Below are 27,044 nucleotides of genomic sequence, written 5' to 3'. Positions count from 1 at the left end.
GGGACTGAGGATGGGGAGATGAGTGGGGCAGGTGACCATTATTTTTGTTTTTGTAATAAACCCAGCTATGCGGTTTGATATTTTTTAATCAGTGAAGTACAGGTGCTGAGAAACGTTCAAATGGATGAGAGAATGCTGTTAAATCATAACAACACTGGACTGGAACTCAAAGACCACTGTTGGGTCTGAAAGTAACACGAGGACTTATAAACACCATTCTCTGCCCATCCTGTATATCAAAAGTAGTGAAACAGACAACCCTAGTGGATTTGCAAAGAACTTGGCTAAAAACCACTTGAATCAACCATCATCCTGCCCATAAGATGATATGAAAGAGTCAGAGCAGGGTTGGAAAAGGGGGTGAGACCAAGAGCCCCGTTGGCTCTCCGACCAGAGGTGGTGGGTGTAAGAGGCCTGCCTCCCATCTAGCAAATGGGACCGCTGCAAGACCACGCAGGGAGCTTGTAGTTCAGGGCTCATGGTGGATTGCCGTCTGGATTTGAACAGGTCTGAACACCTGGAGATCAGTGGCACCTTCCAGGTATGGCAAATTCTCGGGACTGAGCCTTTTTCTTGTGGAGCGTTTGCAGAGCTTCCTCCTTCCATGCGTCTCCTTCAGCAAGTCCCCAACAAAACACCCCCTCAACTTCTGCATCTAACACAACAGCTCTAGCCCCTTCTGCTCGGGTCTCCTCCCCGCTGAAGGAAGCCAACAAGTAAGCAGGTACCTTAGGCTCCGCTCTTCCTCTCAGGCCCAGTCGCAGCAGGGAACAGACGCTGAGACATGTGTGCCGATGGTTTATGGAAGGCAGGTGCTCTCTGAGGGCTGAGGGAGGATGGGGGTGGAGGGGTGGGGGCAGTTGAACCACTGATTCAGTTCCAACAGTGGCCTCAGCCAATCCTATGATGATCTGGAGCTGGGATGGCCTTCAGAATAGCCCCTCCCTGAGGCAAGGGGTGGGACCCATACTCTGCCCTCAACCTGGGCCTGCACCGTGGGCTGTTCTCAGGAGGGGCCATGTGCTTGGGTGAGGTAGATCTCTTGGTTGAGGGCAAATTCGATAGCAGGACCACCTGAGCACCTGAGAGGCATCTGAAACACCTGAGGTACCAGTGCCTCATCTGCAAGAGGGAACCTGGGCATCACACCTTAGACCCCACTACATCCTTCCTACTCAGAGCCATCAATACATGTCTCCCTTATGTCTACATTTTAATTTTCAAATAAGGTCCTTCTCTTTTCAAATTACTTTACTATTTAAAAAATACCTGAAAGTCTAAATATACCAGGCACTGTGGTAGGGACCTAGCAATAGGTCAAGCAGACAAATAACCATCTAAATATATACGTTGAAACTACGTTGTGTTCTGAAGAAAATTTAAAAGTGCAGAAAGCTATGTGATCATACAATAAGGGAGGTTTGCCCAATGGGGAGTACGGTGCAGGCAGGGAAAGCTTCCCTGTAGACGTGTCATATGAACCAGGAAGATGAGTGGGAATTCGCCAGGCGTGTGCTTAGTTGGGGGGGGGGGGGGGGGCGGGGTGGAGTGGAAGAGGTGTGGACAGGCTAAGGGATGGCCTCTTCGAAGTTCCTGAGACAGATAGGCAAGGGAGGAGAGGGCCTGAAGGGCCCTGTGTCTGGAATGCAGACACTGAGAGGGAAGAGTAATCATTGAGGAGGAGCCAGATCCTACAGAGCGAAATATGTAGGTCTTTTTTCCTAAAAGCAATGAAAGCCCTAAACAATGTTAATCTCTAGGTAGTATAAATTATATGCCTTGGTTAAGCAGCATATTCAACTATCCCCACTCAATGCAGATGAAATAGATCATAGAGATAAACAAAATGGCCAAATGCTAAACTCTGAGAATGTTAAGTGCTGGGGGCAAAAAAAAAAAAAAATGTTTTGAATGCAGATACTATTATCACTTCCTCTAACAGCTACTGCTACTTGCATTTCTCTAAACAGTACCTAGCTGTTACTGTTTCTAAATGCCAGTGTGAGTCCTTTGCATAAATTACCTGACTTAATAAAACACTTTTACAAAGAGATACTATTTAGAAACTAACAGAATGCAACTAGCCCAAGTTCTCACAGTCGGCAAATGGCAGAGCCAGGCTCCCCACGCTCCCCAAGCCTCACTCAAGGGGACAAAGAGCCGCCTGTGGCTCGCGAGCCACAGTTTGCCGACCACTGAGTTAGAGAAAACCCACCACACCAGAATGTAGAAGCCACAGCCTGGTTCATGCAGCTGAGGCCCAATGTGCAGTTAAATGTGGTCCAGTGAAGGCGCTGCCACTCCGGAGGCCTGTTGTGGGCACATGGACCTGAGGTGCTGAAACTTTAGGCAGTTTAACTTTTTGGCTCTTTGTTTGTTTTGTTAATCCTCACCTGAGGGTGTTTTTCCATTGATATTTTTAGAGTGAAAGGGAGGGGGTTGGGAGAGAAGAGGGGAGAGAGAGAGAGAGAGAGAGAGAGAGAGAGAGAGAGAGAGAGAGAGGGAGAGAGATAGAGAGAGAGAGAGAACAAACAATGTGAGAGACATATCGATTGGTTGCCTCCTGCATGCACTCTGACAGGCTGACTGGGCTGGGACTGGGCTGGGGATCGAACCTGCAACCAAGGTACGTGCCTTTGACTGGGAACTGAACCCAGGACCCCTTGGTGCCAGGACCAATGCTCTAACTTAGCAACCTGGCCAGGGCTTAGGCAGTTTGACTTTGAAGGAAGGAGTGGATACGGATCTTTCCTGAAGGAAGGAGTGAGTAAAGAAGTTGGCTAATTTCTAAATGAAGCTATTCTTCTGAATAATTCTTCTTGGACTCACATTTCAAGAATGTTCTCCTCATCACTCTGTGACTATCATTGCCTTTGAAAGGGTAAGGATTCTCCATCCTCAGGTACTGTCTGGTTTCCAAACCTCCCTGATATAATTCACTTTAAGATCAGAGAAACATCATATATTGTTCTAAGCTTAAACTTACCACTATAGTGGACACCACAGTTTGGATGGTTCGGTTCAGTTTCTTGCTTTTGAGTTCACTGAGCTATTCCTCCTGCTGAAGCTTTCCCCTGGCATCAGTCGTGAGAAGCAGCCACGTTATCCTGATAATCTCCTGGGCTAATCATAACATTGATATCAGTCTCATTAGGCCGTTTAAATTTGCATAAGCTTTAAATTCTCAACAAACTGTCTAGGTAGGTAGATATATTGTTTTAGAATAAAATAAAACCCATTGAAATGATTTGTCACTTTTATTGTGTCACATTTATTTGGAATGCTTCCATAAAGAGGAGAAATAAATGAAGAGAATTACGCATGGGATGCGCTTGGCTCTAGCTCAAGCAATGGAGAAGACTTCAGAGGGAAACGTACATATTGTCAGCTGTAAGGAAATAGGACTAAAAACATGCGAACCTAACTGAATGAGAGCCAAAGAAAAACAAGGAGGCAAATCCGATGTACTATTTGAATAACATTATTATTGTCCTGTCATCCTGTTTTGTGATTTAAAGTTTGCCCTCTATTCCTAAGTGCTGGTATGTTCCAAACTGCAGGTTTATAAGCAATTATGAAATTAATATCCACTAGATGTCAGTCTTGAGCCGCAATGGGTTTCCCTGGCACAAGGAGTAAGCCATTAAGGAGCAAACATTTGGAGTTTAAGTGATTTCCTTTGCAGTGGGAACTAAGACAGGAATTGTAGTCAGCTTTTTGTGTGAACACTGGTTTGATTTTTCAACAAGTGTAAATAATTAGACCAACGGATTAGATCATGTCACTTGCTCAACAAGCTCCAATATGTCCTCATTCAGGGTAAAAACCAAAGTCTTTGCCACAGCCTATATCACCCCCTCTTCCCACTTTCCACCCTCACCCTCGTTAGCCACTGACCCCTGACCACACTGAAATTTTCCCCCCAGAAATATCTGCATGGTTGACTCATTCACTTGGGTACTTTGGGGACTGTCGCATTAGTCTGAGCCATGTCATCACAAATGTACTAGGGGCTTAAGGTGGGGTTTCCTGCAACCCATGGTTGGCTCACTCATTCATTCACTCAATCTCCCTATCAGAGAGATCTTCCTGGACACTTTTTCTAAAATGGCACCAGCCTGCACCACCCCAACCATTATGCCCTACCCCCTAACCCTGACTTATTTTTCTTCATAACACCTATCACCACCTGGTATGTTTACTTATTGTAAGTCTCTCTCTGGGATGTTAGCTCTCTGAGAGCAGGGACTTTGTCTTGTTAACTGCTTTATGCCCAGAGTTTGACTCTACCAGGCTTATAGGAGGAGCTCAATAAAGACCAAGTAAATAAATGGCCTAAATTCAAAGATCTTCAGAGAAGATGTCATATAGTTCATTCATTCATTTGTTTTCATTTTATATATACTTATTAAATACCTAATATAAAGAAGACATTGAATTACGGGAGGTGCAGGAGACATTATCTTATTGATGAGAAACACAGTCAGTCTCTTGCACTCAACTCACACTCTCAGAATGCATGCACGTGAATAAAGGTTTTACAAAAAGAGCTGTATGAATATGACACTCCTGGCTGCTCATTGTGAAAGCTAAGGAACAGAAACATGATGCAGGCATTGGTCTCTAGGCACGTGATTTATTACCCTGCTCCCAAATAGATTGTTCAGTTCTTAAACCCTCTCTGGAAGGAGGTGTTTCTGCAGAGAAAAAGTCTTTCTTTGTGGATAACCCAACTCCCTTCCCCTAGATCTGAAACCCATGTTCTTTTGCTTTCTGCTCAGTGACCACAGAGACCACCAGAATCCTTCCACTGGCACTATTAAAGATGTTCCTGGCTTTGATCTGTAATTCAGTTGAGTTGGTTAGGGGCCTAGATGACTCATGATTAAGTTTCACAATTTCCATGTCCATTCTCTCCATTTCTATGCCGCTGAGGAAAAAAATGTAATCATCATCATCATCCTTTCTGCACAAAATTTTGAAAGTCAAGGAAAGCAATCCACCTTATGCATATCGTCTGATTTCCATCAGACTATAAGAGTAAATGACAGCTCCTTTGGATCCTAACCAATTAATTAGCCTCTTTCCAGCCCTGCTGTCTTCCAGATGCTGTCATTCTGGAGAGGAAAAAGGAAATGTTTAAGACTGACATTGGGAAGGGGTAACTTTTTAAGAATATGGGAGAATGACTACTATATCATGAGTGATTTTACTCTTCAATACAGGTTTGCCTGCAATGGTGGTGATTGCTTTTTTATGTGAGAAAGACGTATGAGTTTCAAATAGAGACCTTTCTGGTGAACTTCCCTCATGGATCTACAACCTATTGTTTATGTGAATATTTTTTCTCCTGTTGAGGACAATTTAGTCCTATTTCCTTACAGCTGACAATACGTACGTTTCCCTCTGAAGTCTTCTCCATTGCTTGAGCTAGAGCCAAGCGCATCCCATGCGTAATTCTGTCCATTTATTTCTCCTCTTTATGGAAGCATTCCAAATAAATGTGACACAATAAAAGTGACAAATCATTTCAATGGGTTTTATTTTATTCTAAAACAATATATCTACCTACCTAGACAGTTTGTTGAGAATTTAAAGCTTATGCAAATTTAAACGGCCTAATGAGACTGATATCAATGTTATGATTAGCCCAGGAGATTATCAGGATAACGTGGCTGCTTCTCACGACTGATGCCAGGGGAAAGCTTCAGCAGGAGGAATAGCTCAGTGAACTCAAAAGCAAGAAACTGAACCGAACCATCCAAACTGTGGTGTCCACTATAGTGCTAAGTTTAAGCTTAGAACAATATATGATGTTTCTCTGATCTTAAAGTGAATTATATCAGGGAGGTTTGGAAACCAGACAGTACCTGAGGATGGAGAATCCTTACCCTTTCAAAGGCGATGATAGTCACAGAGTGATGAGGAGAACATTCTTGAAATGTGAGTCCAAGAAGAATTATTCAGAAGAATAGCTTCATTTAGAAATTAGCCAACTTCTTTACTCACTCCTTCCTTCAGGAAAGATCTGTATCCACTCCTTCCTTCAAAGTCAAACTGCCTAAGCCCTGGCCAGGTTGCTAAGTTAGAGCATTGGTCCTGGCACCAAGGGGTCCTGGGTTCAGTTCCCAGACACAGGCACGTACCTTGGTTGCAGGTTCAATCCCTAGCCCAGTCAGTCTGGTCAGGGTGCATGCAGGAGGCAACCAATCGATATGTCTCTCACATTGTTTCTCTCTCTCTCTCTCTCTCTCTCTCTCTCTCTCTCTCTCTCTCTCCCCTGTTCTCTCCCTACCCCCTCCCTTTCACTCTAAAAATATCCATGGAAAAACACCCTCAGGTGAGGATTAACAAAACAAACAAAGAGCCAAAAAGTTAAACTGCCTAAAGTTTCAGCACCTCAGGTCCATGTGCCCACAACAGGCCTCAGGAGTGGCAGCGCCTTCACTGGACCACATTTAACTGCACATTGGGCCTCAGCTGCATGAACCAGGCTGTGGCTTCTACATTCTGGTGTGGTGGGTTTCCTCTCACTCATCTCCTTGCTACCTGCCCTTCTGAACTGGGTTGCTCAGAAGGGAGGCCTTCATTCTCACAGTTCCCCCTGGAGGAGTAGGTGAAGCCGGCCTGTGGCTTCCCTGCTAGTTGAGAAAATGGACTGTTCTGCTCCACAAACCTTGCTCTCCAATCTGCCCACCAGAGCATGCAGTAGGGAGAGAGGAGGGTCTATCTCTCGTCTTAAGTCTAAGCCATATTCTGCAAGAGAATTTACCAGATGCTCTACATTTGAGGGATTTGTTGGACATGTACCAGCCAGTAATAAAGATGACACTTTGGTCCCTCTTTGTTGGCAATCCTTATACGAACTCTTCCATCAGCCAGAACCTTTAAGAGGAATGGGTTGCATCAAACCCCACCATAAGCCCTTAATACATTTGTGATGACATGACTCAGACTAATGGGACAGTCCCCGAAGTACCCACAAGGAGACAGACTCCTATTGCAACCACAGCAGCTGATGTGCGTAACTACATGAGCATGGCCTTGGCCTTGGCCAGTGTACCAGGCCACGGCAGCTTTCTCTGAAGTGTCAGCTGCAATATCAAGTACAGCTGACTGAAATCCTCGGGTGCCAAACAACGGATAGTAAGAGAAAAATTCCATTCTAAGAATCAGAAGTAGCTTTTCTTTGGTGCACACAATGAGCAAGCAGACACTTGGCCTTGAGCTACGCCAGAGATGGGAGGGAAGCTCTCACAATGGCTTTGGACCTGAAAGGCAATTCTGCTTCTCAAGGACTTCAGAGTCCTGGTGGAGAGGCTGAGGAGCTTGCTGGAGTCGAGAAAGGATCAGTTAAAATCGGGCTTTTCTTCCAGCTGAGGGGAGAGCCACAGTGGCTAGAGTAGGGGGTGGGGGGCTCCAGGGTGGGAGCTTCCGGGGTAGAGTCACAGCTCCCCTTTGTTTCTCAGGCTGGGCCCAGGGACCAGCAACCCAGGCCGTCAGAGGCTCAGGAGTGTTATCTTAGAATCCCTGTCTCAGCGAATGGCAGAGCCACTGGCCCAAGTCAGAAACCTGGCTCTCCTTCGCTTCCCATCACAACCCACATCCAAGTGTACCCTGTTCATAGCTCTGCCCGTGTCAATGCTCTAGGTCGGGTACTACTTTCTTCCCTGGAAATGCAAGGGCCCAAGGAACTGGTCTCCCTGCCTCTGGTGAATTAATAGAGCAACTTTTCAAAAACATTGATCATGGCACTCAGTTTAAAACCCCTCAGTGGTTTTCTATGGCCTTTTCTATGTAAAACCCAAAACACCGTCACAGAACCTCTCCAGCTGTAACTTGGCTTGAATTCTACATCATTTAGCTGATTTTGGATTGGTCTTGGAATGCCAATGGAAGCATCATTTCCTCTAGCTGTCACACAGCCCCTCCCAGCTTGCTACATGCTTCTTCCTCCGCGCTCCCGTCATCCTTTCTGAAATCTGAGGCTCTTATCACAGCACGATGCTGGGTGACGTGGCCATCTCCTCCACCGGTGGAAAAGCTCAAATGCAGGGACCATGTCCTTCATCTCTGCATGCCCGATGCCTAAAGATGGCTCTCCAAGTGCTGGTGACCCAAATGAGTAAAATACAGTTCCTGCCCTTGAGAAGCACAGTCTAGAGGACAGGGACACAAACGAGACAAGTGCTATGACAGATATAGGATCAATATTCTACACCGACACCTCCCTCTCCACAGTTCCATGATCTTACACACAGCACTAGTCGCATTGTTGAGTTTTTGCTTCACTGTCTGTCAAAACACGGAGCCAAAGATAAGGGTTGGGAGAGAGGAAGGGTGTTCTATTCTTCTTTGAATCTTCAGTGCCACACACAGAATCTGGCATATAAAGGTGCTATATATATTGAATATATGGAATAATTTAATCATGCCCCTCCTGGGGGGTGGGGAGGTGACCAAGGAAAGCCAAAACAAGAAAATTGACATTATCATTGAACTTGAAAGTCATCTCCCAGAATGAGCAAAGGCATCGAGTGGCAGGACAGTCTGGCGAGGGCCCGGACAAGCACAGCTGATTTAGAAAGGCGCCCCAAATGCATTCAAGCCTGAGGGTAGTCTGCTTCCCCATCCTATCCTGGGGGAATATTTGGATGACCTGAGACGCACAGAGAAGAGACAGTTATCCTAACGCTCCTATCCGCTTTCAAATCGCCCAGGGAGTCTGACCTGACAAGAGCAGCTACAAATCCTCAGACATCACGTAACTCAGAAGTGGTCACAGGAGACACACAAAATTCAGCAGAGGCTTCTTCCACTTTCATCCACCTCAAACCAGGTACTAGCATACCCCAAATTCACATAGAATTGAGGATGAGACCACGGGGACCATGCCCCTTAGACCTGACTCAAATATGTCATGCAACTTATTTGGGGACCATAATTTGTAATTTTAAAAATCATATTTCAATAAAAGAAGCCATAGAAAACGTGTGTCAGAAAAACGGGGGTGCGGGGAGGGGGGTAAGTGCAGTAGTTTCATGTAATGGAATTGCAGTTAACTATGATTCTGTGGAATATGTTATGTGATATGCCCCATGCTTTTCAGCTGATAGAATCAGAATGAACTTTGTTCTAAAGCAAACCCTAAGATGTGCAAGCAAAGCAAAGAATAAAGCCAAAATGAAAATACTGTTTTACATGTTTATGAAAACTTGTTCAGGAGAGTTCGCACACACTACAAATACAATCTCAGCAAGCTGAAGTTTCACGCGCCTCTTATTACTAATTCACATTTGGCCCGTTTCTCTCACCTGTAAGCCAGAACCAGCCACCACACAGTCTCCAGGAAAGCCCTGGGCCATCCCGTGCAGGGGAGAGGCTGGCACTTTCCTACTCCAGCCGTCCATTCTGTGGAAGAGCTTAGCTTGAAAGTGGCCCCATGCCCTCAGGACCTATGGATGTTGCATTGTCCTGCCTCACACAAAGAAAGGGGGTACATCCTGCTAGTAATTTTATTTGAATAAATTGTTTAAAATCTGACATGTATAATTTCAAAAACAGAGAAGAGTAAAATGAGCAGAAAATCGGTTGTGTTGTCTTTTACAATAAGGAACGCTGACCAGCCGATCCCTTGCATTAAGTGGGAATGCGTGACTTTGCAGCTCATTATAAATAGCCATTCTTTACATCAAGAAAACAGGGGAAAGAAAAGAAGAAAATATCATGCATGCAGAAATGAGGAATATCCTAAATATGAGGAGCAATTTGAGAGAGCAATTTGGAGGGGAAAAATCCTAATTCAAGAATGCAGGACAAGATCACAATGAACCTCTGAGGACATGAACTTGTTTGAGTGTTTCTGGGATTGTACAATGTCTACCGTGATCAAGAGCTGACTGACCACGTTATAACTCCTTCGGCATCAAAATTCAAATATGTCTATATGGTTAAAGTTCCATAACATGTCAAATCTGTTTATACAATGGGTCAGTAAGCACACAGATGTTACAAAGATTCTCGAAAAGGAATTTGCTGAAAAGTGTTTTAGCCCAATTGATATTTAGTCTGCATAGGGCTAGAAAAAAAATAAAAAGCTTATGTTTGTTTGTATTCTTCTTAACCTAGAAACACACCTCTTATAAGAAAGGTTGTTATATCCAATTCACACCATGCTGTTTGCATTCATTACTAGTAACAATACTTATAAATAGGACACTGACATCAAACTTAGTAAAATGTCTTTTTTAAAATTCAAATTTATTATGGCTTTAAGGAAATATGTGATTAGGCATCCAAGCTCTCTTTAAGTAACATTTTTAAAATTACCCATTGTAGTGTTCAACGCTGTATACACTTTAGTTTTCAATATATGAACAATGTATGATTTTATGTGTTCATGCAGGTTGAAGAAGAAATGATGCTGAATCAAACTCCCAAACCCAAATATCTGGGGTAACTGAGTCAAATATCTTAAAGTTGATTTATTCTGTGTTTGTCTATGATGTGTGTACATTGATTACAATTACTACACGAGCATCCAAAACTGACCTGAAAGCTGATTGTTATCCAAACTCTTCAAATTCAACACTTCCATCATCTCCTCCCTATTACAAAACCAGATATTTAAATATTACCAGAAGGGCAGAACCAGTATGACCATGTCTATCTTTCTTTAGCAATAATGTCTACTTCAGGATTGGCTAGGCCTAAGGCTAAGAGTGGAATCTGGCTTCCTCCTAGAGAAGCTATGATGAACCCCTATGAATATTGTTTTGGACAGACACACCCCAAGGGCTTCACTCTATAAAGCAGAAATATCTGAGGTTGATTCCAAACCCCACCTTACCAGGGCTGACTTTGTACATAGCCACAGTCTCATGCAGCACGCTCCTCAAACAAATGTTTCTATAGTCCACCACAGATCTAAATAAAAAGAAAATTAGAAAAAGACTTTTCAAGAAAACTTAAGATCCAACTCAAAACCAAGGTTTCCTTTTAATCTTTGATTTTAAAAAAAAGATGTCACATAAACATTTTTCATTGCTGATTCTGTGGAAAGATTTGAAGACCAACTTGAGTGTCTGTCCAACCTACGTCCTCACCACGTGGCTTGCAGGACTTTTTCAGGTGGAATTAGTCTGATTCTGTGTTTGAGAAATCAGTAGGGCTCGTTTCCTCTGGATGTGTTTCTTGTTCTCCCAGAATGCACAGTGTTTCCTTAGATCTTCACAACAGTGCTCTGAGATGGGCAGGACAAGCCTACCCTCTCCAATTTACTGATGAGCTTATGAGCAGGCAACGTGTCAAGCGCTCACTGTAAGAACAGCTGTGACCCAGAACCAAATGCTCAATCCAGAACTTCCATTCTTCGTGCAAAAGCATAAAAGGGACGTGTGATTGCTAATTTACTAACCAATCTGTTGAACATATGGATGATATAATCCCCTTTGAGGTCAGCCATCCCCTTAAATCTAGACCAAAATCGAGAGTTCACTTGCAAATCATGGCCACAAATCTGCCCAACTACTAAACACCTAACTGGCCCTCTCTAGGAAACTATTTTTCTGGTGTGCAAGAGAAAGGAACTTTTAAGAATCCACAGCTGCCACGAGAATGACATGAGAGGATGCTGCTAGAATCTTATAAGCCCGGGGGAGAAAGAACGAAGCCCCAAGGAAGTTACTAGGAAGTGTATATAATATTGGTATTACCTTTATGAGTTTAAACATAAGAAATAAAAATCATACCATTTATTGTTTCCTAAATGGCCTATAAAGGTTACATGACTATACTACTTAAACTGGAACTGCATGATTAAGGTGATTTACACTGAAAATATACTTAATTTCTCCCTATGAAGACTGCTTTAAATCTACCAAAAGAGATTCGTCATCTACTCTCACCTGGGGTTTAAAAGTAACTCTTAAAGGCTCAGGAGTTGGGATTTCCCCCTCTTCACTGGGAGGATGCACCACCCTGGCCTCCTCATGGTCTGTTTCACTGAGCTCATTGCCGTAGAGCTCACTGATGGGGCCCAGAGACTGGCTCCCGGCAATGATGTCCACGCCCATCTCCCTGACCTCTTCTGGACCTTTGGCCACCGTTCCTCCTTTAGCTTTCCGAAGGCCACGCATCTTAAAAGTGTCCTTCGATGGAGCTGCGTTAGAAATAGATTGCTTAAATCTTTCCCCTGACTGCTTCAGCCTCTCTCCGGACTGCCTCAACCTCTCTCCTGACTGCCTTAGCCTCTCTCTCCTCTCCGGGGTCACTATTCTAGTTCTCATTCTGTTGACTTTCTTGTCAAAATTCTGCCGTGTCTTCTGCATGTTTTCTTTGGAAAATGCCTTTTTGATATTATCAATGCGCTCCTTGCCTGACTTTCTAAGCCTCGTAGATCTGCTTTCTTCAACGTAATATTCTTCGTCTGAAGACAGATCTATTGGGGGATCAAAGACATCTTCATCGTCCTCCTCTTGATTCTCAGTTATGTTTTTGTCTTTAACAATAGACAGGGATGTTGGACATCGAATCTCCTCCTGGAGGAAAAAGAAAGCATGTTAGAGACCAGTTCTTTTACTTTCTGCTGTGCCTTTAAATCTCCTCCATAGGCTGTTTATCCTCTGCCCACTTCTCTTTTTAAAAAATGTTTTTAATGATTTTTAGAGAGAGAGGAAAGGAGAGGGATAGAGAGATAGAAACATCCATGAGATGAGAGAGGCATATCATCAACCAGCTGCCTCTTGCACACCCCCTACCGGGGATCAAGCCCACATTCCGCGCATGTACCCTGTCTGGGAATCGAACCAGTGATCTATTGGTTCCTGGGTTAGTACTCAACTGGTGAGCCACACCGGCCGGACTGCCTATTCCTTAAATGTTGGTATTTCTCCAGGTTATTCTCTCCTTAGCCCTTTTTCCTTCTTTATCTCCCAAGCTCACCCTGAGCAACCTTATCCAAGCCTCTGCCTGAAGATCCAATTGTAAGCAACTTCACAAATATTTTCACCTTTCCCTTTCTCCTAAGATGAAGACACATTTTTAAATAATGGACAGACTCCTCCACCTAGTAGCACAAGCATCTCAAACTTAACTCATCATCCTCTCCACAGCTACTTCCCTTCCTGAACCTCTCAGCACCAATACCCATCCAGGGGCCACTCAGTTAGAAACCTGAGTCATCATCCCAAATATTTTCTCTCCTTCCCATCCCATATCTAACTGCGCACCAAGTACCATCAATAATACCGCTTAATAACTCACCTGTTCCCTCCTCCTTCCTCCTTGCCTCTACCAAGGTCTTAATTCAGGTTCTTGTCACCTCAGGCCTGAATCTGTGTAAAACTTCTACCTTCAAAACATCACCTAAGCATTTCCTGAGAAATACGTCTAAAGCATAGCTCTGATCACATCCTTTCTCTACTTTAAAACTTTTGGGAGCTCATCATGACTCAAAGAATAGTGTTCAAACTCTTTAATATGATGAGAAGGCTCTGCAGTTTGAGCTAAGCCACTTTCCCCCGTGCAGCAACACACAGCCACTCTCAGTTCCTCAAACATGTAATGCAAACATTGCATAGGTGGGTCTTGCTTCCTTAAACATCCCTTCACCTCTCTTCAACTTTGTAAAAAATATCTCTCTTCAAGAATGGCTTCAAATGTCCCAACTTCCCCAGGAGGCTAATGTGTCTCCAATTTACCTCAAAATGACACGTGCATACCTCTATTTATAGCGTTTATCGCAGTCTGAATTGAATTGGAACCCTACTTATTTATAAATGTCTCCCGGGGGCTTTCACTTAATGAAAAGTTCATGAAGACAAAGAGGTGTCTTAAGTTTTATGCCCCGTATGACTGTTGGGTTAAAAAAGAGGCTATATCTTCATCCAACAAATAGTAACTAAACATCTAACATGCACAGTCAATGCTCTAGGAACTGAGAACAACCTTCCATGAGGAAAACAGAGTAGAAGAGCTTATAGTTTCAGAGAGAGATAAACAAGTTAATTGTAAAGTATGTTGGATGGTGGTAAGTGCTAAAGAGGTGAAAAATAAAGCAGGGAAGGGGGCGGGGGAGAATACAGTGACTAGGAAGGGTGCTCGGAAAGGCGTCACTAATAAGGTGGCATTCTAGCCTAGACCTACAGGTAATGGGTATACCCCGGAGGGAAGGAGGAACAGCAAGGTGGACAAAGTGGTTGGAGCAAAGTGATCAGGGGACAGGCAACAAAAGGAGGAGAGTGAGCAAGAGAGGTAACAGGAGGGCTAGATCGTGTAGGGCTCTGTATCCAATATTTTGAGTGTGAGAGGAAGCCTTTAAGAGTTCTGAGGAGAGAAGTGCCATGATTTGACCCATGTTGTAAAACGGTCACTCTGTTGAAAATAGGCTATGGGGGCAAGATAAGAAGCAGGGAGAACTGTTGGAGACCACTGAGATAAGTCAGATGAGGGTGGATCAGGGTGTTGGCAGAGGTGGTGGTGAGAAGTGGTCTGATTCCACTTTGAACGTAGAAGCCAACAGGATTTGCTGCTAGATTTGGATGTGAGTATTAAAGAGCATTATCATTTGGTGACCACAAAGGATAATTCGCAAGTACATGGTCTAAGCAATTGAAGGACAGATTTTTTTCCTTAAAAAAGATGACAGCAGGAGGAAGAGACCGGAAGGGAAGGATGAGATCTACATGTGATGACTCTGAAATACCTCCTGGGAATTTAAGCAGAGATGTTGAGTAGGCAGCTGAATATGTAAGTTTGGATTTCAGAAGGGAGGTCTGGACTAGAAATAAACATGTTGGAGTCACTAACGTAAGGATTAACTTAGAAAACATGAGATTAGATTAAAGCGATCATGAAAACATTGAGTGAATGAGTCTACACATTCTATTATTCAAACTCCTTGGGGCCAAGGTGTGTTACAGAATTCAGAATATTTCAGATTTGGGGAAAAAATAATATAACATTCCCAATGAGATCTTGGGAAGAAGCATTTTTTGTGGAAAAAATATGAATATTCACTCTAAGGTGGGCTAAAGACTATAAACAGCCTCATGCTATCTCAAGTCAGGTTTTGTCATTGACTGAGTTTGGGTTAAGTAAGGTCTTGCTGCCAAAGAAGTTATTAAATAATTTAGATTTTGGTGTTATAGATAAATGGATTCCGGATTTGTAGGTAAGAAGAGATGAGAAAACCAAAAGGAGAAAGATCAGCCAGTGAAGCATGATGAAATTCAAGAGAGAGTAGCAGCCCTACCCCTACCCTCCTAGAAGTGAAAGGAAAAGAAGTTTCAAGAAAAGAGGGAGGGACTAACTATCAAATGTGTCAAAGGAGAATGAGAATTAGATTTGGGAACACGGACACTGGTGACCTTACCAGCCCAGAAACACAGCTGCTAAAGGAACCCAACTATTTAGGGATTATTTCTAAAACAACAGGGAAAACTTTGGAGATCACAAGACTTTTAATTGAACCCCCGAGTTAAAATTCCCTAATGAAGACTGTGCTCCTACTTGATATCCAGAATAAACCTGTTAAAAAAAATGAATAAAATGTAAGAAACACATTGACATATATTCCAAAACCTACCAGACTGATGGTGAAGAAGAACCCCTGGAATCTTATTTCTTTGGATGCATATTTAAAATTAAAATCTTTGACTACAAGACTAGAGAGTCTAGGAGCTTTTAAAAAAAAAAGGGCAGGGTGGGCGTCTCATAGCTCTCTGATGAATCAGAAGCAGCGAGATTATTCCTCCCTTTTCCTGACACCTGTTGCAGGGAGTAGCAACACCAAGTGGGTGGGTATGGCCTGAGAAGGTATAATTAGGTAAGAGCCAAAAAATAATTACTGCTCGGTAGGGAAAAAATCCATCTCAATCCTGCTGTGAAATCAGATCTAACTCAGAAATCAGCTAGAGCTCAGAAATCACATAGCCTTCTCCAATTACACAACAAATTATACAAAAGCAGACTTAACAGAAAACAGAGATAGAGTCAGGAACAGTACTTGTTATATGAATCCATTTGATGTAAATCCCATGAGTCAGAGATACATGAGTCAGTAGTGAATACACTGTAATAATAATTGAAGATTATAGGGTTGAATTATAATTGATTTCCAAATACGATTATTACGTACTTTTTATGTAAAAGTCCAGGTTAAAAAAAAAAGATGAATTGTATAACCAAATGAGTACTTTGGGTCAAACTTGAATATCATGGTAATAAAGCTGGGGGAATTTGGAATATATAGAAGTCTGGGACGTACCATTAGGGAATGGCAAAGATCTCACTTGGTGACCACAGGCATGTGCTTAGTAAGCAAAGTTGTTAGAAGATATGCTAAGACTCCTGTTTTGTATGAGCAAAAGGTCATCAAAGTGAAAGTATGTTCAAAGAAAAATGATAATTGTATGAGAAATAGATAATTTTTTTAATGCCAATGTCCAGGATTAGGTGAAAGCTCAGCCACACACAACTGTGGGAGATAAAATACCAATAAGGGTTGCCACCGAAAGACATATCGAGGGAAAACTTTTAGAGGAAGGACCCAAATGGAAATGCACATATCCTATAGCTAATTAGCTTCAAGTTCGTTTTAGTAGAAGGAGCATTCTTAATATAACCACTTACACATATTAACTATGAGAATGAATGACAAGAGCTTTAAAATAATCATGTGAATATTGTATAGTGTTCTAATATGTAATGAATCATCAAATCTGAGTTCTATGTTCACTGTTATTTGCCTTTGTCTTTTCTCTACCATTACAGTTGACTGCTTATTGACTAACTGCTGCTTACTCCAAAAACTTAATTTCACGAATCTTCACAACACTCTAACTTCCAAGGAAAGGTATCTGACCAAACTAGTGCCTCTCAGCGATTTTTTCATACTATCTTCTATTCATTCAAGTAACTATGGGGGCTCAGAGAGAGGGGAAAAAATAGCAAGTTTCAGGGAATAAATGGTGAATAAATATAGAAACATCATAACTTAAAAAAAAAGAATTACGTCACTAGACAAACAAGAGTCAATTAGAACTTTTCAGAAACTTCTGTGCTCTAGCCTCTGTACAGCTTGACTGGCACTTGCTCCATTCTTGGCTCGAAGGTCCTCAGGACAAATGCTGGACACTAAGAATGTCTGCTGGCATGACCCAAGCAAGGGGAGGGTGATGAGTACCTGTTACTGCTAATGCCCTTGGAAAGTGAATTGAAGAACGGATACCACATTCTCCAATACCAAATCTAGATCCCTATTACATATACTAACATTGGAACTGGGCTCTGAAGCTAAGGTGACTAATTTTTTTCAGGTTTTTAAGTCTGGAGAAGAACTTCCAGGGATCTGAAAGGAAAGGGAAATGACAGAGTCCAGCCTACCTAACTTTGAAATAAGCAATACTTCTCTCTCCTGCCTATTCTTCTTCCTAAATAACCAACAGATTCAAAATACCACTATGTGTAACTTTATCAGTCAGGAGAGGGCTATGGAGAATTGACTAACGTGTAGAGAATGCTGTGGGGGGTTAGGGCCCACATCCCTAGGATCTTACAATTATCTGCCTACATAATCCAACCGCCCTCCTATTTCATTCTGTTTTCATTCTTCTAGGTTTTTTTCCCTAAGCCAATGGGCATCCATTTAAAAAATACAGTCATGATAATAATGTATATATGCACCATTGAACATCCCTGCATATATTACTGATTTTATACTTAGAACACAACCTTTGACAATAATATTTGGGGCCAAAAGATTTGTGAATTTTTAAAATTCTTCATATGTATTAACAAAACTACCCTACAGAAATGTTGTGCCAATTAATTATCCTACTAGCAGAACAGTGAGGTGCTTGTTTTTTTCTACCCTTAAGCTCTGAATATGTTGTGCTTTAGTAACTGCAAAAAAGTAGGGGAAGGTGGAATTCTGCTCCTTTATTTTGTCTTTTGTAAACTGTCTGATAATGATTTTCCCGTTATTCTACCATGAGAGGAAAGTTCAACCTTTTTTTTGATTTGTAAGAGTTTTAAAATATATTATAGAGAGTATGCATTTGCCACGATTATGGTTCTAGTTAAAAAAATATGAGTTCAACTATACAGTAATATAGGAACTTAGCTCAATAAGCAATGCCACACAAAAACTACTATATCAGCTAAGTAAAAAGACTTTGTAGTTAAATATAAGGAATCACTTCTGTGACTCCGACATTGGTATAACTATGGTAACAATAACAAAAATAAGAACTATTGCCTGATGTATTGCAAAATATGGTTTGTTATTATCGTAACTCGTGTGTAAAGATTCCAATAGGTTATATTCTGAAAAGCTTACGTTGTTCTGCTTAGGGTTTTCCTGGCTCTCCACAATAAGAAAAACAAAACAAACCACATTGTGAGGCTGCTGGTCCTCAGCGTCTTTCTGGTATAGAATGTTTTATACCCGAGGCCTCTCAGGTCTCTTCCAATTCGAATGTTCTAAAGCCGATGTGAGGGCATCACGCTAATATGGCTAATGCGCTGAAAGAGCTTTCCCAATATTAAGTTTCAAAGGCAAGAAATAGCCTCAGCTACAGCCCACAGTTCATATTACACGAAATGGTCGAGAGGCTCAAAATACTGACCTGATAGTACGTTCGTTCACTTAAAAGTGGTTTGATCCTGAGATATATGCTGATAGAGAATTCTACTACATGCATACATACAATAGTTCAGAGGCAATGTTCTGATAGGACTTGTTGGCAGTGAAAGCAGGCAAGGGATTGCACTAGTAATCAAGGTTAACCCAAGCGCAAGCTTACCTGGAATATCACCACCCGGAATTTGTTTTTCTTCATTATCTCCTCTTGTTTCGTTTCCACTTTCGTCACGTGAACCTGCTGCTTCTCCACCCGGGCCTTCACGTCCTTAATGTGAGCACTGACTTTTCGGGTTTTCTCAAACAACTTGTTAATGACATAGCCTGTGTTGCTGTGTGACTGCGAAAGCTTCAGCAGGTCGATCTGGACGGACTTGATGGAGTTTTCCATCACCCGGTGCCTCTCTTCTATTCTCTTCTGGCTCGCCTGCACTCTGTCCACGATGGTGGCAACTTTGTCCAGCACCGTCACGATGGTGAGGGCAGCGTCTTGGTCTTCATCTTCGGCCATACCCGACAGGCGGTTCTGGTGGATCTTATCGGCATTTGAAGCAGACCCATTATGTTCCATTTTACTTCCTTCTCAGCTACAGAGGGCCTCCCACCACCAATTCCGGCACTTCGAGCAAACAGCCCGGTAACAGGCCACGGGGTTGTTTAAAGGGTTGGAAGCCCCACCCCTGGAGACTGGTCAAGTATTTATAACTACAAATGCCCATATGTGACAGTTCTGCAATATGAGCCCTTGCAGAGCACTGGGGACTGTTCCAAACATGCTTACGGACTGACTAAGGGACTCAAATAAGACTGTGTGGGCAGAAGAGAAAAGCTTTTTTCAAAAAAGCTCCCGGAAGCCACCATGTTGCTAATATTAAGCCTAAAGGCCAAGTGACCAAAAGAGTGAACTCCAAATGTTGGGTGAGCCTTTTGCCTTTAGGTAATTTCCAGCACATTTGTAAAAGCAAAGGGGAATTGTGAGCAAAACTCTGTTTTTTCTATGCATTTCACTGACATATCAAAGAATGTAGTAAATAAACACACCAAAACAAAGGCCATATAGTGAAAACACTATATTATGACATGCTTTTCCAGATCAAATATTAAAATTAATATTCCATTTTGAACACCTTAAATTCTACATGCATACTTCTGAATATCTAAACTACACGTTAAACAGCTGAATACATTCTACTCGCACTTCAGATCTTGAAACACCGACAATCTATTATTATAGCTATTACTACAGGACAAATTTGGATCGAGGTCTTAGGTAATGTTTAAGCTCACTTTAAGAGCACCAATCATTAGTCATTTTTGCATTTTATTCACAAACACTGATACAATTATTTATGTTAAAACAAATCTTTTCTTTAAAAGTTAATGTGTATTAAAGTAGTTTAACTGAGAGGGTAGGCTTTATTCCAGTCTGTTTGTTAAACAGACAATGTTCACAATGTCTAAATCTACTTCCCAGTGATCTGTCCCATCATTGCTACCAGATACTTTTTTGAGTTACCAGAATTATTTTTTCAAAGGAAGGAATAATCAAATTCCAGTCCATACATCTTATAAATATTTTACACCTAACACACACGGCTTTACAGTTCATGCGATAGGCAGTGTCTAGAAAAACAGTTACTAAATCTCGAAACATTTAAATGTCTATTTAAACACAGTGTCTTCTAAAATTTGTTTTGTAAGAAAAGTAATCTGTAAACATCTTTACCTTTAGTTCATGCTTAGTCATTTGCTGTGGTCATTGTGGAAGAAGTGGGTATGACTTTACAACCATTTGTGAAGTGGTCCACCTTTGCAAAAATATTACATTCCATGGGTAAAGAACGAGTCTTAGAATTACCATGTGGTACAAATTTATGAAATCAATTTCTGTCTTTAAAAACATAAAACAAAGACTACTAAACAGTCCAAAACTGCTGTAGCTGAATATTCTAAATACGAGCCAACTGTACTACACTAAAAATGTCCAAAAATAAGGCCTCTGAAATAAATATTTCCATTCTTTAAAAAAAGACATAATAAATGTACATCACATGGTCAGTGTACATATAAAAGCCACCATTTTAAACCATCCTGGATGACGTATCGGAAGTAAAATGACCTAGGTTTTGCTTCTGTCGTCGTCCTCTATTGTTTTTGGGGCATTTTCTGTTGAGTTAAAAAAAAAAAAGAAAAAGAAAAACGTCATTTTGTTTAGGATATTCAAATGTTTCCAAAGTAATGCACATTTCACACATAAAAACGTATTGCATGCCCTCCCATGGAAGGGAAGCAGGACGCTAGTTGATACAAGACAAGGTGAGGACCCAACATGTCAGACTGCTATCTTCCTGACAAAATGGGGAGGTGAGAGGGTTAGATATACGATGCAGGTCCAGACATTGCTGACTTGCATCCCCAAGAGGAATCCCACCCTTCCTCTGGCTGGACAACCTCTCCTACCCCCCACCCCCCCGCCAGAAACTGTTAACATATAAACCCGGGACAATAGAAAGGATCCTGGCCTATCTACTTTCCCTGAACATTGACACCCCCAAGATGACAAGAACAGCTTAGATGAAGGGAGAAATCAGGAAGAAAGATGCTTATTTAACCTCCAACAGGAACACATAGGAAACGCCTAGAGATTTTAGGCAATGACTGCAAGTCGTCCCACACCCTGCTTGGGCAAACCACAGAACCCAATAAAGCACAGCCATGCTGTGGGTGAGGGGACTTCCTGGACTCTGCTCTCATTGTACTGTACGTGTTTCTCCAGGTGGAATAAATCTCATCGTGCTGTAACTGTGTTTGTGCCTGTGCACAGAATGCAAACATATGAGCTCTTATTGTGTCTGCACAAAGCACTGTGCTACGCAATGTGGGATAAAGGGACTGGGATGAGTTCTGGTAATGCTGAGCTTGAGCTCTGCTAAAGACTAGCTGTGCAACCTTCTTTTCCTATACGTAAAATTTTAAGAGTTCGACTAACTTCTAAAATCTCTGCCAGCAAGAAATTTATTATCTAGCCCTGGCTGGGTGGCTCAGTTTGTTGGAGCATTATCCTGTACACCAAAAGGTTGCAGGTTTGATTCCTCATCAGGGCACATGCCCAGGTTGCAGGTTTGATTGCCGGTCAGGACACATACGAGAGGGAGGCAAGTGATCTCTCTCTCATCAATTAAAAAAAACATGTCCTTGCCGTAACCGGTTTGGCTCAGTGGATAGAGTGTCGGCCTGCGGACTGAAAGGTCCCAGGTTCGATTCCGGTCAAGGGCATGTACCTTGGTTGTGGGCACATCCCCAGTGGGAGGTGTGCAGGAGGCAGCTGATTGATGTTTCTCTCTCATTGATGTTTCTAACTCTCTATCTCTCTCCCTTCCTCTCTGTAAAAAATCAATAAAACACATTTTTTTAAAAATGTCCTTGGATGAGGATACAAAAAAAAATTTAAGTAATTTATAATCAAATGGAAAGAAAGTCTTGCATAATGAGTACTCCTAAATTTCCATGTTTTTAGTCAATTTCAAAGAGCAATGCATTTGTTGCCTTGTTTTAAAGGTCTTGGTGGTAACACTTCTATTTTATGTATTATTTTTCACAAATGTTATCTCGTGAATCTTCATAAAAACACTTTGAGATAGTGCTGGAATCATCTCTATTTCCTAAATGGGGAAACTGGTTAAGAAGTCAAGCGACCCCTCTTTTAATTGTCACTAATTCACTATGACCTGGAAAAGTTCCAACTCCATGAGGCCATGGCTTTTTCATCTATAAATTAAGGGGGTTTGTCTAGGATGATGTCCAAGGTCCCTGCCCATCAGTCATTCTATGAGTCAAAAAACCAAGAAAATAGATTCCAAGCATAAAAGAAAACAATGTTACTCATGCAGTCTTGATGAGTGGGTCAGCGGGAACATCCTTTTAAAGGAAGATTCCTTGCATGTAACAGCCACCATGGGATAAGTGAACAGCTGCTCCATAATGGACTGCGTGGGAGAGGCAGTCCCTAAAAATTCAAAGGAGATAAGTCCAAGCAATCTATATAAATAAAAGGCTAATATGCAAAGTGTCCCCTCGGGAGTTTGTCCAGGAGTTCAATCGCTCGCTATGACCACCAGGGAGTGGCATGGAACATGGCAGGCAACCAGCGGCAGCGGGGCACTGAGGGAGCGAGGGAAGGAGGAGGCGAGGAGGTGGGGAACCTGATCGGCCCTGATCGCAGGCCAGGCCTAGGGACCCTACCCGTGCATGAATTTTATGCGCCGGGCCTCTAGTTATAATATTCTAAATCCAAGAGAGCAAGACATTCTAGGAGAGGAAATACCACAATAAAAAAAAAACAGGCCTCAAGGACAGACTTATAATAAATCAACGAGATGACCCTTTGGTCATGGAGACCTGTGGGTGGTAAAGATATGGTATAACACAGTTAAAAATATACTGTGATGTCCAAGTGTCTGTGAGGGTAGCAAATGGGTATAAACTGGAGGGTATTAACTTGAAAACTACAAGCCAGATAAGTAAATATAGTAGCTGAGGATTACAGCACACGGAGAACAGCAGCACAGAGCTGGATAAAAGGCTGGATTAGGATTCGTACACGGGCTTAATGTCCTCTCTGATCTTGGGTAAGATACTTCCCATCCCAGGACTGCAGTTTCCTCATTTCTCTAGATTCTAGAGTCTAGCTAGAACAAAGGGGTTGAACTATAAAGTTGCTTCCTGCTGACTCTAACATCCTTTGATCTTCTTTAAGATGGCACTATCACTGGCCTTCAAAATCTTCCCTTACTTCTACCTATTTCTTTCACCTTCCAAATCATTTATTACTCCATTAGTCCTTTACTCTAATAATGTCCTAAATGGTCGCCCCTGACCTCACATTTTCTCTCCTCCACTGAGTTTTGCAGATGACACTCAAATTAATGCTCTAAAAAAAATGTTTTATACCAAATCCCTCCCCCATTCAAAACCCTGAAAATCAAGTTGGAACCTTGCTCCCATGTGATGTTCACACTTAGTAAATATATTTCCCAAGATGGTTCAGTGGAAAGAGGAATGGTTTGGGACCCGGGCAGCACTCCATCCAGTCCAGGCCCTTCCACTTACAGACAAATGCCTTAACCCCTGAGAGCCTATTTTAAGTGGCCACAGGCAGGCCTGCTGTTGCCTGTTGTTTTTTTCCCTTCCTATCTTCTCTCTCTGCAGTCATTACTTTTTATATCATTATGTCCCTACTTTCATCTACTGCCCAATTTTATAGTCAGTCGTCTTGCCAAAGGGCAGATCATCTGTTCTACAGAATAAAATCCACTGACTTTACTGACTGAATTTTATGAAAAATATCTATTACTCAGAGAACACTTTTTTTTATTATCATTTCTAGATTTATCATTCCAGCTCCAGATGGCTGAGACTACTGAAGGTCTGGCTGCCATCCAGACCTTGGGTAGAGTCATAAATCCTCTCTGGCCTGCCAATCTCTGTACTTGATATGCTCCACTCTCCTGCCCAGAATAATGCAGAAAAGTATACAGATGATGTTTATGAAACTTCTGAACCAACCCTTAAAGGCGGTAAGGAAGAGGCAAGCAAGACAAGACACGAGACTGGGAAACATACAGACAATATGAACCTGATTTGCTTTGGCTTTTCTCAGGTCCAGTTCAGTTCTGACTTAGATATTTCAGCTCAGCGTGGGAAACACCCATTTTATGCTAACTGCAGTCCAAGTAGTGTTTAATTTGCAGCTTAGTTATGATAAATTCCAATGGTCTTAGTTGTAACATAGAATTTTAAAGTTTAGTAGTCATGACTGTATTCCAGAAAATGAAGTAGTGTTAAGATAATGATATAAGGAGAAAAGCCGTTTTCTTTAACCTCTGGTTTCTTCCTTTCTTGTTATATTTACTACCAATAAAGTATATTCTTAGGACATAAAACACCTTGCAGGTCAGCAGGGCTTGAATACTTTCAGCATGGCTCTGTGTGTGTGTGCGGACCATTCCAAAGAGTCTGCTCCTGCCGTTACTGTCCCCAAGTGCAGTGCTTAGAACCGACACACCGTTCGTTCTCAGATCCCTAAATTCCTTTATGCCATTCAATAGCCTCATGCTCCCTCTACCTGCAGCTCAGATAGACCCAAAACCCTGAGAATGAGTTTCTGGCCATCTTCTAAAGAAGCAAGACAGGGAGAGGTCAGATCCACATGGGACCCTAGGATTTTTTCCTAATAGACTACTTAAAAGCCCCTATCATTTAGATTGAGCTTCAAGGTTCTCCTTTAGTTTAACAGCTATCCACCTCTAATTCTAAGTTGTTGTCTCTTAGGTCATCACCTACCTTGTTATGCACATGACAATAGCTACTATAATGGCAATCTGCACAGCTCCAATAATTGCTGCGATGAGAACATGAGTGAGCTTTTGCCTGCTTGGCACTACGTAGAGAATACTAAAGTCCGTCTTTTCACAGTGCTGTCCAGTGTAACCAGATTCACATCTGAAAAGGCAGGAGGGAAGGAATTTCTATGAGAGTTACAAATTTCAATAATTTCAGGTTCTAAAATTAAAAGGTACAAAAATGATATATTTTAATAGGCATAGAAAATCAGGCACCCTCCCACTACTTAAAAATAAAAAATTGCCATTTGTGGGTTTCCTTACACTTTTTAATATATCTATTTTATGTGGTACCTTTCCCCCCCATCATTATATCACATTAATTTTTAAAGTTGCTAGTCTTTATTACCTTCATTCAAAAATAGATAAATAATATTTCACTCAGTGACTATAACAGAGCTAGCTAACTTATCTATTTCTTGTTCTAAGACATATCAGTTATTTTCCATTTTTCACAATTATAAATTAGGTGTGGTGAACATCTTGGTTGAATGTATACTTTTGTATATTAGTGTTATTCTTTAGGCTACTTAGAAATGGGATTATTGAATAAATAGGTATAAACATTTACAGTTCTTTGAACATAGCACCAAATTATAGTCGAGACACTTTTCAATGTAAATAATATCATCACTTAAGATGCAGGCAGGAGATAAGTTATTAATAATAAAAATGAAGACAGGCAGTGGAGTAGTTGCTAATCTTAGAAATTATCTAATTCCAATTAAAAAATAAATAAAAAGGCAACAATATCGTGATGATAATAATATGACAGGAGGAAACATTTAAGATAGTTAACAGAAAATTTACAATGTTAGCTGACAGAAGTAAAATGCATGAATTAGGCAGCCTTCAGTTAGAAATGATTAATAAAACATCTGGAGTGTATAGACAGTGTATTTATTCATGTCCCACACTTCATTACAAAAAATAAAAAGCTTTTTTAATAAAGCATTTATAATAACAGCAAGAAACCTGGGGACAGGGATAAAGCAGGGGAAGCCAGGGGTGATGTGAGTCCACCAATCCCAACCCTGAGGTTTCTGCCAGAAGGTGTCACATTGGGCTCTAAGCTTCCTAGCAGACAAAACAAAACAAAACAAAACAAAACAAAACAACAAATGCAGTAAGGTTGATATATAGACTATGGGATAGAATTGAGGGCCCAGAAATGCACCCATACATCTATGGTCAACTGATGCCTGACAATGGTGCTAAGACAATTCAATGGGGAAAGAACAGTCTGTTCAACAAATGATGCTGGGACAACTGGACGACCACAGACAAATAAATGAAGTTGGACCTCTTCTTCACAACATACACAAAAATTAACTCAAAATGGATCATAAATCTAAAACTAAGAGCTAAAACTATAACACTCAGGGGGGAAAAAAAGAAGTAGATCTTCATACCTTTAGATTAGGCAATGATCTCTTAGATATGACACCAACAGCACAAGCATCAACAACAACAAAAATGTTAAATTGAATTACATGAAAATTAAAATCTTCTGTGCATAAGGGCACTATCAAGAAAGTGAAAAGATAGCCCGCAGAATGGGAGAAAATTTTTGCAAATTATATATCTGATAAGAGACTTACATCTAGAATATATAAAAAACTATAAAAACTCCTTAACAAAAAATTGCAAAATGGGCAAAAGATCTAAACAGACATTTCTCCAAATAAGATATACAAGTGGCAAATAAACACATAAAAAGATAGTAACACCATTAGCCTTCAGAGAAATGTAAATCAAGACCACAATAAGATACCACTTGGCCAGAATAAAAAATTCAGATACTAACAAATGTTGGCGAGTATACTAAAGAAAATGTAAAATAATTCAGCCACTTTTGAAAACGGTCTAAAATTTCCTCAAAAAGTTATAAACAGAGTTACCATTTGGCCCAGCAATTTCACTTGGCATTTACCTAAGTGAAATTAGGTATAAATCCATACAAAAACCTGCAAACAATCATTCAGGGCAGCATTATTCAT

At 41.4% G+C, this 27,044-nt stretch overlaps 2 protein-coding genes across 2 annotated transcripts in view; both read right to left on the bottom strand.

Annotated features, from left to right (window-relative positions):
* Positions 1-9,501: 9,501 nt before the first annotated feature.
* Positions 9,502-19,561, bottom strand: CAVIN4 (caveolae associated protein 4). Its single transcript, XM_059657480.1, has 2 exons — positions 18,807-19,561; positions 9,502-12,539 (listed from the first exon to the last, which is right to left on the bottom strand). Exons 1-2 carry the CDS (start codon positions 19,212-19,214, stop codon positions 11,856-11,858), a joined length of 1,092 nt encoding a protein of 363 aa, XP_059513463.1. The 5' UTR covers positions 19,215-19,561; the 3' UTR covers positions 9,502-11,855.
* A 137-nt stretch (positions 19,562-19,698) lies between these two features.
* The window catches only part of TMEFF1 (transmembrane protein with EGF like and two follistatin like domains 1), a 74,121-nt gene continuing 66,775 nt past the window's right edge, over positions 19,699-27,044 (bottom strand). Inside the window, exons 9-10 of the mRNA XM_059657479.1 lie at positions 24,986-25,144; positions 19,699-20,809 (exon numbers count right to left, since the gene is read on the bottom strand). Coding sequence (XP_059513462.1) covers positions 20,725-20,809; positions 24,986-25,144 — 244 coding nt within the window. The 3' untranslated portion in view covers positions 19,699-20,724. The remainder of the gene's footprint in view (positions 20,810-24,985; positions 25,145-27,044) is intronic.

The sequence above is a fragment of the Myotis daubentonii genome, chromosome 11 (assembly GCF_963259705.1).
Source record: "Myotis daubentonii chromosome 11, mMyoDau2.1, whole genome shotgun sequence".
In the NCBI taxonomy this organism is placed as follows: Eukaryota; Metazoa; Chordata; class Mammalia; order Chiroptera; family Vespertilionidae; genus Myotis; species Myotis daubentonii.
The sequence above is the reverse complement of the archived record's forward strand: the minus strand, read 5'-3'. Positions and strand labels throughout refer to the sequence as shown.

Bases quoted from the DNA above. Each gene is read 5' to 3' on its own strand.
- CAVIN4 (XM_059657480.1), bottom strand. From the start codon at position 19,214: ATGGAACATAATGGGTCTGCTTCAAATGCCGATAAGATCCACCAGAAC. The intron at 12,540-18,806 runs GTAAGCTTGCGC...TTTTTCCTCCAG, and splicing joins TCCGGGTGGTGATATTCCAG to GAGGAGATTCGATGTCCAAC.